Source organism: Petromyzon marinus, chromosome 15 (genome assembly GCF_048934315.1).
Source record: "Petromyzon marinus isolate PM22_M1 ecotype Great Lakes invasive population chromosome 15, UKy_Petmar_22M1.pri1.0, whole genome shotgun sequence".
Lineage (NCBI taxonomy): Eukaryota > Metazoa > Chordata > Hyperoartia > Petromyzontiformes > Petromyzontidae > Petromyzon > Petromyzon marinus.
Window position 1 is genome coordinate 10,990,859 of NC_133681.1, and position 12,537 is coordinate 11,003,395.

The 12,537-nt window shown below is 36.8% G+C and overlaps 1 protein-coding gene across 1 annotated transcript in view; it reads left to right on the forward strand.

Moving 5' to 3' along the window:
* The window catches only part of LOC116942655 (protein FAM135A), a 68,286-nt gene extending 55,963 nt beyond the window's left edge, over positions 1-12,323 (forward strand). The window contains exons 19-21 of the mRNA XM_032954838.2: positions 2,097-2,207; positions 5,379-5,492; positions 6,851-12,323. Of these exons, the coding sequence (XP_032810729.2) occupies positions 2,097-2,207; positions 5,379-5,492; positions 6,851-7,056 (431 nt within the window). The 3' untranslated portion in view covers positions 7,057-12,323. The remainder of the gene's footprint in view (positions 1-2,096; positions 2,208-5,378; positions 5,493-6,850) is intronic.
* The last annotated feature ends 214 nt before the right edge of the window (positions 12,324-12,537 follow it).

The following is a 12,537-nucleotide window of genomic DNA, read 5'->3' on the forward strand; positions in this document are numbered from 1 at the left end:
ACGGGTCATGGTTAGTGCCAGTATATTTTGAAAGCTGCATAATAATTGGTTTATTTCATCACGGAATGGTCATAGTTACAGACAATGCTGAATTGTACCATTGGTTGATTAGACAGCAAACATAAGTAGATTGAAATGCAAAATATGCAAAGAACACATGTTGGATGCTTCTCATTAACTCGTCTAATGATCAGTGTATGCTAATGTTAGGAACATTGTCCGAAACACCCACAGACACTTGCTCTCAAACACATGCTTAGATACAAGTCTTTAAAACGCAACGTAGTAATGCAGGCTAATTAGGCAATTATTATGCAATTAACTGAGGTTAACTGTTGAACAAAAGGTCTAGTCCATTGTAATTTGGTATGAACAGAAACCAATGTATGCTATTTTACCTGCACTGTGTGCTGAAAAATATTTTCAGGTTATCAGGGTCAAGGCTAAATACAAATTAATGTATTAATTAAATGTGACTCAGAAGCCCCGTCTCCTCTGTTCCTAAGATCTAGCTTACAATGTCATGACCTTATTGCTCATAACACTGTATGATAAGTTACCACAATAATGTGGTCCTGCAACATTAAGAAATTATAGATTCACGTTTAATCTGAGTATGGATATTGGTATTTGATCTGTGATTAAAGTCTCTTCACTATGGAATGTCTGTGCGCATGGCACAGATGTTCACATATTTACGTGCGTGATTTACGTTTTATACACGCATGCCCCCAGTTCGTCAGCAGGTAGCAGTAATTTTCAGGGTTGTACTTTTATTGTACACGTGTGTGTAGGTGAGTGTTGTACACGTGTGTGTAGGTGAGTGTGCATGGGTGTACGTGTAGAGAGTGAATTGCATGTGGGTTGCTAAACCACCATATTCTTCTTATATGCATGTGAAGCTCAGCATGCCTTTACTGAGCTCGCTTTTATTGATGATGACAATTCGAATGAAATGAAAGCAAATGGACTTGGCTCTGACATACAACAATAATGACAACTGACGCACAAACTGGTGACAGAATGGCCGCCGAGAGTCGGTCGCATAGGCAAGGGAATAAACAAGTGTGGCGTGCTTTGTGTGTGCGCCTGTCCATAGAGCAGTTTGTGGACAGCTCACCCGTATGACTTGCGAGGGATAATAAGTGTGAAGATTACAAATACAGTGCTCCATTAGATCTATGTACGAGTACAAACACATTTGTGTTTCATTTTCGCTGTGGCAGAATTTGACAAGTTGTGTGATATAATATATCATACCTTCTTCCCCCTTCAAAAAATCCAATGTTGCACAAGCTTGCAACTTTTCATTTATTTTTCGCCGACAAGTAATATAATTAACTTATAAAAATGTCCTGTTACATACACAGGGTTTTATAATTCTTTTAAATAAGATATCTTAATCCATAAAGAGTTTAAAACCGATCACATTTGTACTGTTTTCCAACAGTTGTGTACATATATCGCAAATAATAAACTGTCTGTGCAACCAATCTGATATTCTGTGTTTGTATGGTTTATTTTTGTAGTTTTTTTACATCTCACATTCGTGAGAGAATATGGTTCATGCCCTTTAAACATGTATATACAAGCTTGGCTAGATGATGTGATACCATTTGTAAACCTTGGCTTGAAAGAAGAGCAAATCGAAAACATGGAAATAAAGGTTTCTTAACTGTACTGTCTAGCTAAGGGACTATGCACTGGAATACATATGTTCTGCACAGCCAAATGTTTAATGTGTCGAATTTGTCTTCTATATAAATGTTGTGGTCATTATTTAAAGTTAATATACCTCAAAGAAAGGCACAAGGAAGAATTACAACTTTGATTGTGGTTTCTGGCAGAGCCGAGGCATTGGGGAGCACTAAACTTAGCTGAAAGTGGAATAAAAAATAATGTGGAATGAATGGACAAGAGCCTCTCACTCCTCTTGAGGAATGAGTGTAGCTATGGAGAATGGCTATTACATTATGCATAATTTAGATATTTTTCATGCTTATATTAAAAACTTTACGACCCAGATCTCTCCAACTCCTTGCAATTGGAGACACGGAGGTTGGGCAGTCATAAAAGCCTGTGTTCCTTGGTTGCAGGCCTCTGGTTTATGCAGAAGTGGAAAAAGTCTGGCTCTCTGCTGCAGCTGACTTGCCGTGACCACTCAGACCCACGGCAAACCTTCCTCTATAGACTCAGCCAGAAGACAGGTGAGTGTTTAACGTCAGTACAAGAAATAATCCGAACCTATGCACAAACAATAGAACAGTGTCTTAGGATGTCATTTATTTCTCACTTCTGACTCCTTCTCCCTTAACATTTCAAATACGTGCCAAGCGTCTAATGGTTTGTATATGTATTTTTGTATCATGCCTCATGCAGCCACACGATAGATTACATTCTTGAATTATGTAAAAGATTAGGCCTTATCCTTTCCGACAATAATACAGGTGTTAAGATGTTCAAACACCAAATAGGCACCTATTGCAATGCGTCAAGTCTGCATTAACCACACATGCTTGTGGTAAAGTATGCAAAACAAAAATGCTTCGATAATGTACGCATTGTCCTTGAACCTGATTGACCTACACCAGACAGCCTCCTGTATGGCCTTGTCTCACCAGTGTTAGACCACAACGCCAAAAGGCGAACGGCACAAAAGCAATGCAAATACCTCTGGTTGAGCAGTTGTATCTATTGGACCCTTTGATACTAGCAAAAAGGGTCCCATAGATATATTCCTGGATAACTAGCCTTTTGCCCGTCCTAGGACGGAAGCTGTAATATTAAAGATGTACATTTACATGTTCTTGTGATTGTAATTATTTTTAGGAATTGTTGCACGTAAATACACTTTTCTTAACTTAAAAAAATGAAATTAAGGACTTTTGGAAGATTTCTCGGTGTACGATATTTTGTGTGAATCTCTTATCACTGTTCAAAAGGTTTCCCTGCAGTTGACTATCATTGATGAACACTTTTATTCGCTGAGGATTTTTAGATCTTTAGCAGAGCCACGTACAACTGTCAATGGGAAAATGCGGGTTCATTGAGATAAATACCCACATTTTCAAAAGTCTGACCCTGGCACTTGTTGATCGTCATCGCATACGCAGGAATTATCGGAATTTTTTGTCTTTTCAGTACAAAAGAGTGACATCACGCGGAGCTAAGTCGATTTTGGGATGAAGACGATTTCGTCTCGGTTGCATTCTGATTCAATGTCTGCGGTGATGAAGTTATTTTGTAGTGATTTGACCATCAAATGGTGTTCCATTGCAAAGACCGTTCTTCGGGTTCAGAATTCGGAGCAGCATGATGATAACTCCTGTCTTCAGTGCCAATGTGTGTGGCAGCATTCCTGAAGACGTTTGAAATTCTGGAGGGTAATTCAATGCATCTGCAGGATTTCCGACACGATCGAGTCCAGAGCTGTAATTATTTGAGCACGGACTCTTGTGTATCTTGTGCAATTTTAAAAGGCAAACAATATCTGTCTCATAATAATTTGAATAAACACTACACGTAACTTTAGCACTGCTTTAAACTCACCTGAAGCTTTGAACTGACAAATTTTTGTTCCCCGATGGACGATTTAAAGTGAAGAGTGAAGAAAGTAGACTGCTTATACAGTCAGAAGTAAGTTTTCAATATAAAAAGACCAAACATAACCATTAAAGTTACTAAAAAATTTACCAGAGTATTATTGTATCTTGTGTAAATTTAATGGCAGTGAATCTTGCACAAAACGATGTAATCAAACACTTCACTGCATTTCACTGTAGTACTGTATTAATGACAGTGATTCTTGCACAAAACTACGTCATAAAACACCATCAGTTCATGTCACTGTAGCACTGTATTTAACTCACCTTCAATTAATTCTTGGTTTGAAGCTTTCGTGACTGCAGGAATCCATACTCTTTGGTTATTTCGGTAAAGTCACGTAGGTAGAAAAATAAAATAAAACTAAAAATAATATAGCACGACGTTTCGATCGCAACACAAGCGGTCGTCCTCAGGCGGAAAAAATAATCCAGCAGTGGAACTGCTGAACCAGCGAGAGAGCTGTTACACCAAGAGGTTATATATGTGGCGATGGGCAAGCAGGCGGGGTCTGAGCTGGAAAGGAATTCCATCCCTGGACGCAAACACGTGAGTTTTGTTAATGGGGGAGATTAGGGAGAGAGATTAGCATGAAATGAGCTTCCGTCGCCGCATAAGCATCCCCGCATATGCGCACAACAGCAGTTGTTAATGTTCGCCTTCAATTAGTTCAAAATCACTGCTGTGATACTTTATTTTCTTCTCCTTTCACTCGCTGGGGTTGAAATCAATTTGAATTCGATACAATATCTGGAAAATCACGGAGAAATGTATATATTTATCATAATTTAGAAGCAAAAATTTGTTTCAATTGCTGAAGAAATAAAGACACCAAAAGCACCTTGTTGCTGCGTATACATTTAAAAAAAATAAAATTTCAATAAAGAAACGTCAAATTTTAAGCGAATTTGCGTATAAATGTTTCGCCGCTCGACCTGGGGGAGTAAAAATTCACCCGCTCATGATTATTAATGAGGGGGGGGGGCCTCTTTTGCAGTGACGTCACATACGGATGTAGCACTGCTGCATATATTTATTTTTTACCGTCACTTTCTGTAAAGAATCGTCTGTAGATTTCTTTATTTGATCAACTTTCAATAAATGAACGTGAAATTTAAAGCGAATTTGCGTAACATTTTGTATTTCTTTTTATAGTCATGACGGGGGGGCTCTTTTGCAGTGACGTCACGTACGGATGTCGCACTGTGCTGCGTAGATTTTATTGACCGTCACTTTCTGTAAAGAAACGTGATATTTGAAGCCACTTTGCGATAAAATATATCTTTCCGACCTTCCGCCTGAGTGTAAAAATGCACTTGCCCATGATTATTATTAATGATGGGGGGTGCGGCATGCGGAGTGACGTCACGCGCGTTACACACATTTCTGGGCTATTGCAGTAATATTCCATTATCTTTTTCATTAACTTGATTGGACATGGAAATTCCATATTCCTGTGACAGGTTTATTGATAGTCATGTAGACATCGAGTAGCTTTTGTATTACAACATTCTTTATTGAAGTGTGTGGTGTGACCTCATGTATTTGTCCATAATAGAAATGGTTTATATCTTGGTTTTGTGCGCTCGCGCGTTAAAATATCTTGCAGTAAGTAATTCATGCATATCCCTGTTATGGAATCGAAAGCTGGCTCCTAACCACGTGGTGCATTTATATTTAATGTGTTGAAACAGTACTCGCTTAATTCCAGTAGTGTCCTTTGGTGCCTCCTGCGTGTTCCCATCGCCCACGCCAATGTGATTGCTGTTTTCCAGGACTTCAGCACTTTAAGTACGTGGTGCTCGTGGGCTCAATGCAAGACCGTTACGTTCCCTTCCACTCGGCGCGCATTGAAGTCTGCAAAACGGCCACAAAGGATAAACAGTCAGGTGAAGAGCCCTATCAGGCAGAGCCCTGAATTTATTGCCTGCATCAAAGGGTGACCGCTTTTGGCAGCGATTCCAGTGTGGATTTAATTTCGTGCAACTGATGAGCGTATCGTTTTGATTATAAAAATTAGTTATCGGTAGAATTAGGTGTTAAATTGTGTTAGTACCTTTTAATATTTTCTTGATTGGTTGTCCCAATCAAAATATGCACACTTTTCCTATCTTTGTTTTATGCACAATCATCCATTAAATGTATTATCGATTGCTAGCGTTGTGGCGTTTTAAATGGACCATTGAAACCAACGGTATAATCATTCATCTTATCTTATCAAATATTTATTATATAGCTCTTGTCCCTTTGTTTTCATTCGTAGCCAGTAGATATGCAGTTGACTATTGTGACAAAAAATAAAGCTGTAAAATTATTGTAAAAACTTTATATTAAATTGCTACTCTTGTGCATGTAAAATGATGCACCAAAGGTTTGCTGCTACACAAAATAGTAGTATAATTATCTTCTGTAAAGTATTTGGTCTGCATTGTGAATATGCAATAAAAAATATTCTGCAAATGGCATTAATACAATACAAAATTATTTAAATATTTTCTTAAAACAGTGCTTTTGAGAATATTTATATAAAAATTATATCCATTGTATTTTAATGTTGATTCGGTATCCGTGTTTTGATTGGCTAACAGCTTGCATACCATCTCTACGAGCAGTGCACAGGCTTTGCAGGGAGTGTACTGTTTATTTTTTCATAAGCAAAGTGCACCAAATGCAAATAATTTTCTGGTAATGTTGGTGCTGCAAAACTATCTATGTTGATGCTGCTAATGTGCAGCCTAGCGAAAGGAGAACTTGGACAAATGTTCTTAGACTACGTGGCTGAGTAGCCTAGTGGTCAGCATATTTGCCACTGGCCCATTTTGCACAGTGCCAACGGTACAGTTTCCTCCACCACCCAGTAACTGCTGCATCTCATATATATATATTTGACATAGAGACCCACACAAGTAGTCCATGCCTTAAATGAATGGTATTCTTCCGATGCTCAAAATTAATTAAGATGAGGCATTTGTTTGGCCTCGGATTGTTTGAGATGCAGAGTTCCATTCGTTTCACAGACCACACTGTGCTGATGACTCACCCGAAAGACAGAGGCAAATAAACTTGCTTCTGTTGTGCTTTAATGTGGACGCTTTTGGTAATGGATGAAATCTTCCTGATCTTTACATTACATTTAGCCATGCCACTTATGAAAAGATCTAATGATTGCCGTTGGGCATATGGCTGCTGAATAAGTATGAGCATTGAATTTATGTTTGTTTGTACTTGCTGTGGTGCGTGTCTACAGGTCCTGTGTACATGGAGATGATCTTCAACCTGCTGAAGCCCATGCTGGAGAATAAGGAGTGCAGCCTTGTGCGCTACAACGCCATCCACGCTCTCCCCAGCACGGCCAACTCCATCATCGGACGTGCCGCTCACATCGCCGTGCTCGACTCGGAGATATTTCTGGAGAAGTTTTTCCTCGTCGCAGGCCTGAAGTATTTCCGATAGGTTGGTGTGGCAGCCAGAAGCCTGGAAGTTTGAGAGAGGCGATGATGATGATGATGATGTAATCGGGGAAAAAAAAAACTGGTGATGTTGCATAAAGTGGTGGTGCGATTATGCTGAGAATTGAATCTCTGTTCTGCACTGTGGATATTGATGTTGTATTTTTTTACATTTTGCATTGATTCACATTTGGAACTATCCTGTTATGGCCATGGCTAAGGGTAAAACACCTGGGTCTGTTCTTTATTATCGGTATTTGAGTGTATACATTTTTATTGTTGCATTACTTTTTAATTAGAACATAATCTGCCCCACATTAGTAGGTGTCTTAAAGGAAAATAAAAAAAATTAAATGAAGCCCTCTACTAATTAATTATATACAAGCAGCATCTTGGATGTTCCTAAAATACAGCTTCCTTTGGATTTCTGGTTTCCAATTTATAATACCACAATATTTTTTTCTATCCCTTATTTTTAATCGAATTAACAATGCTAGAATACAAATACAGATTTATATAAGAGCAATATTGCTTACAACACTGCATTTGGTAATGTAATTTTTATCATTTGATATTTTTGTTGGATTTTTTTTTAATCACATTACATAATGCACGTCGGTGTCCTGAATTTGGGCTGATCTCACAGCATTTTTGCCTGTGACATAAGTACATGAGTTTGCTAATATATATAATCACTTAGAACCAGCACAAGTGTCACAAAGCAGAGGCCCCAGTAGAATATCACATGTTACATTCATGCGACTGTTCAAAATCCCCTTTTAACATTTTTACCAGCCCCGTCTATTTGCAAATGAATTGGCAACGCTAACTGTAAGCTTTGAGTGCACTTATTAATTAGTCTGAAACACATTCAGTGAGATAAGTATACTTATCAAACCTTGCGGGTGACATGCGGTTCAATCAAGTCTTCTGCTCATCGTTCTCATACATATATATGTACATATGCATTCATGTATATATATGCATGTACATAATGTGTGTGTATATACAATTACAGCACGATTTATTTTGTACGGAAATATTTTGAACTGTATCTAAGATGTATTGCTTTGCATTCTTTACACCAAATGTAATTTCCAAATGCTGTGGGATATTTGTAATTCAAGATGTATAAGAGGCTCAATTTGCTGCATTCAAAGGTGATATTTTTATGGAACATGGGCGCATTTTATCTAGCTTTATTGTAGGGGCATTATCTGGTTACTTTTCGTTGCTCTCATCATCACCGCAACATCAGTTGTCTCATGTTTAGCTTGTTTTTGCTGCGGATTTTGTTATAGAGTGAACTGTTGATGAATGCAATTCAAATTGATGCCAACACATTGTTTAACTCAAGTTGTACACGGGCATGTCCTTAAGGACATTGGCTGCACATGTATGAAATCAATCATAATTGCATTCCTGGCTATCTCTGCCTGTAAAGCACAATTTATCAGCATGAGGTTTGGTTTTTACTGGAAATTAAATGAACACAAAAAACAATGGACACTTGATAGCAACTGAATAATATGTAAGAACTTGGTATAGTGTTTAAATACAATTTTACACATCTGATTTTACTTTGTAAATAACCATTTTTATCTTTAAAATGGGGAAAGTGTGATTTTAATAAATGTCTTTTTGTAATAGTCTGTATTTCCCTTTTTGTATATTCAAATCTCCAATGTTCTGTAGTATTTAGTATGCAGTAGGTTAGAAACATTTTAACTAACTCTTCTTGGCAGGTAAATATACTGTGGGTGTCTTTTGTCCGAGGCAACAATATTGAAAATAAATATATATTCTAATGTTTGTACTTTTATAGAAATGTTTTAAAATTGCAAGGATTTGGATGGTATGTTTATAAATATCTTATAACGTTTGAGTAAGTGGAAATACAATTTGCATTTAAAAGTGTAATGACAAATCGCAAAGGACAATGCAGAAGATGAATAGGCTGGCTCTCGTGATTCTAGCTGGCATGATAATAGTCCTAAGCTAGCTTGTCCACGTACACTTTTGCTGGATATTCATCCCATAAATGCATCTGGCACATGAAACACGATGAGGCTGATTGGGTTTTCTCCATATTTTGTGCATACACCAGCTATTCTGCTTTGAAGTCCGAAATTTTGCAAAAGGTAACGATAATATTGGGCAGCTTAGAGTTTGACATGCCTTTACAAAATTGGGAAGTTATGGTAAAGACAATACTCCACATTAAATATTTGTATTGGGTATCTTAAATGCTGAGAGGACTCTGTGTGACAATGTGAACCTGTGGATTTTAAAAGGTCTCAGGAACCCAGAAATGTCTGAGGATTCTATTGATTGCAACCCCTTCACGATTATGTTCAAGTGCAGCTGCCACTGGTTTCTACGAAATAAGGTAATTTCAGACATTTCTACTCCTGGCATTTTTGAACAATTATCACATTGTTTTATTACTATGGTTTGTTAATGCAAGACGAGTGGAATAAGTACCAACATAAACAAAATCAACGGGTTTTCTCCCCTCTTGTTTAAATTTAGCTTGCATGTGTAAGCCAGGAAATGATTGACAGTTGAGGTGTGATTGGAAAACTGAACTTAAGCGCGCGGATTGCACTCATGATTTTACAAGCTGGTGCTGAAAAAACTGGTATGTTGAGGTTGAAGACTTCTTTTCATTGTTTTTTTTCCAGAACATGGTAGAACAAACGTGTGTTGAATTCTGCATTTTTTATGAGGCAGCCTCGCATAAATCCTCCACTGGCGTATATTTATGCGTACGATTAATGTGTGGAGAAATTGTCATGTATACTGTTAACAGTTTACAAATAATTCAGCCATGGCTAAAGATACGTTTGTAATAAAATCACATTTAAATTCTGAAGCACATTTTAATGAATTAAAAACATGCTTCCATTTGTGTGGATTCTAGAATGTATTTCGTTCAGTAGAATTAAATATTCCATTTGGACAGATAAAATGCTGTTTTGCCAGCTATTTTAAAGTAGGCTCTCTATGTACCTTAAACCAATGCAAACGTGTTTGCAGTGCTTTAGTTATAGACCTAGCAGTAATGTAAATAAAACATTTTTTTATTTAAAGCTTTTGTGACTGCAGTAATTCATATTCTTGGTTCTTTCGGTAAAGTCACATTGAAGGGATACAATAAAATAATAATATATATATATAAAACTACATTCTCACGACGGTTTCGACTGTAACAGTCATCATTAGGTGTGAAAACCAACGGCAAGACAGGTTCTTTGCAAGCCATCGGGTTACCATGAGATATTCGTTCATGAGGCTATCCACATATACAAACACAGACAATTTCAACCGAGAAGATGGATTCTGGCTTAGCAATCATTGGAAGGATTTGATAAACCATTTTGGGTCTTAATTGATTGTTCACGCTTACGGTGGCCTTCAGACAGCATACATTAATTTTTCGTCTCCCCCCTCCTCTTTTCTGAACATAGATGGACTCGTCCTTATAAACAAACTGCCAAATCGCTGTCCGTGGTGCTAACGTTTATAAATAAATAAATACAAACCGCCACCTCTTTCAAATGTTTCTTGCCGTTGGTTTTCACACCTGATGATGACTGTTTGTGTTACAGTCGAAACGTCGTGAGAATTTTATTGTTTTATATATATTTTATTGTTTCCCTTCAACGTGACTTTACCAAAAGAACGAAGAATATAAATAAAACATGTTCACAAGGCACAAACCAAATCTATGTAATGTAATTTATCCTACTTTTGGTATTGACATATTAGCATTGTTTTACTTTTTAAAGTTTAAAATAGTTGGCTCTTTGTTGTATACAGAAACAGCTTTCTGAATTGGTTTGTAAAAAATAATATCCACAATTGCAGGCAAAATGGAATATTTCAACATTTTAGCAACACATAAAATGTAACAACTGAGAATTTTAATTGAGGCTCCATTCCCAGCTTGACTAAAACGTATGCCGACTCTTTCACTTTGCTGGAAGCGGTAATGATGAATAATGAATGATAAATGATGGCAATATCCATCCAGTCATATATTGGGGTATTATCAAATTGGGTTATAGACTGCAAAGTGGATATTAAAGACTTGTATTTGAATACGTGGCAATTGTTTGCCAAATGGTGTCATGTCCGAATTTGCAAAGTTAACATTTATTACACAATTGGAGTACTGTTAAATGATTGTAATTATTGATAGACAATTTTAGTTCAACATATACAGAGAAAGCAAATACATTGCATTCAAAAATGACAATTCCAAATGAAAGGATGGCTGAGTCCCGATACATTTTTTCAAGAGGATTATGCATTTTGGGATATTTGGCCAACTTCACAATTGAAACATTGAGTTTCTCGAGAAAGTCCATGCCGATAAGGGAATGATACTAAACACTGCCATCTCCTGGCAGACGATAATATTCATGAAACAACATTCAGCTTAAATTGTGTATTACATCGCAATGTCTGATGGGAAGAAAGCACGCAATTTGAGTTTAAAATATGGAAGTTAAAAGCAACAAGAATTTGTTTCTGCCATTTCCACAGCTGCTGAAATCCTGAATGAGAATAAAATAATGTACTATTTTGGAATTTAGACCGTTTATATGAATTATTCGGAGAGATATTTATCGCCTCTGTAATTGTCTCTGTAAGATGTGCCAAAGCCATTGATTTTTTTTCCAATGCAGTGATACAAGTGTGTGCGTAAATTTAGATTTTTGTGTGCTTACATGCGCGGACATTCTGGTCATATTTGCTTGTTTTTTTTTACAAATGTACGTTTGATTTTGGTTCTGGGCAGATCTGTTCTTTTGGGAAACTCTTGTTACATACAAATATGGCAATGTTTATACACAGATTATAATACAAAATGCATGTTAATTGTTTAAAGCAAATCATATTCAAGCAGAATTTTGTATTTAAAACAAATCTCAACTGAAGACCAGGTTGCTGACATTTGCACATTATTGACCACCTGCTAACAGCTGACAAACACTTTATACCATATTCTCATAGCATGTTAAACGTTGTGCAATATTGACCTCTATCAGTGACATCTGAATGAAGGTTGGTGTTTGATGTATTGCATTGGTTTGTTTTGCTTTTTATAGTTATATTTAACATGGTTTTGCTTTTCTGCTTGAAAGGAGAAATAACATTAAATGGTTTATTGATTGTCCTATAATGATGCACAAGGGTGATATTTTTAGACTGCTATAATTTAACGACATTTGGGATGTTAATAAATTGACCTTTTAAAAGCAAGATTTTGTTTAGTTTGCATTTACTTTTAACACTTTCCTTATGAAAATTTTGAGAAAGGTATATGTAAGGCAGTAAATTATGCCTATTGTAAACATTGGGCAATATATTATTCCACAAAGTAGAAAACATAAAAATTTTTCTCTTATATGAAAGCAATAGGTGGGTTTGAATCAATCCGCTCGGTGTGTCTGTGTGCGTGCAACCACATTTAGAT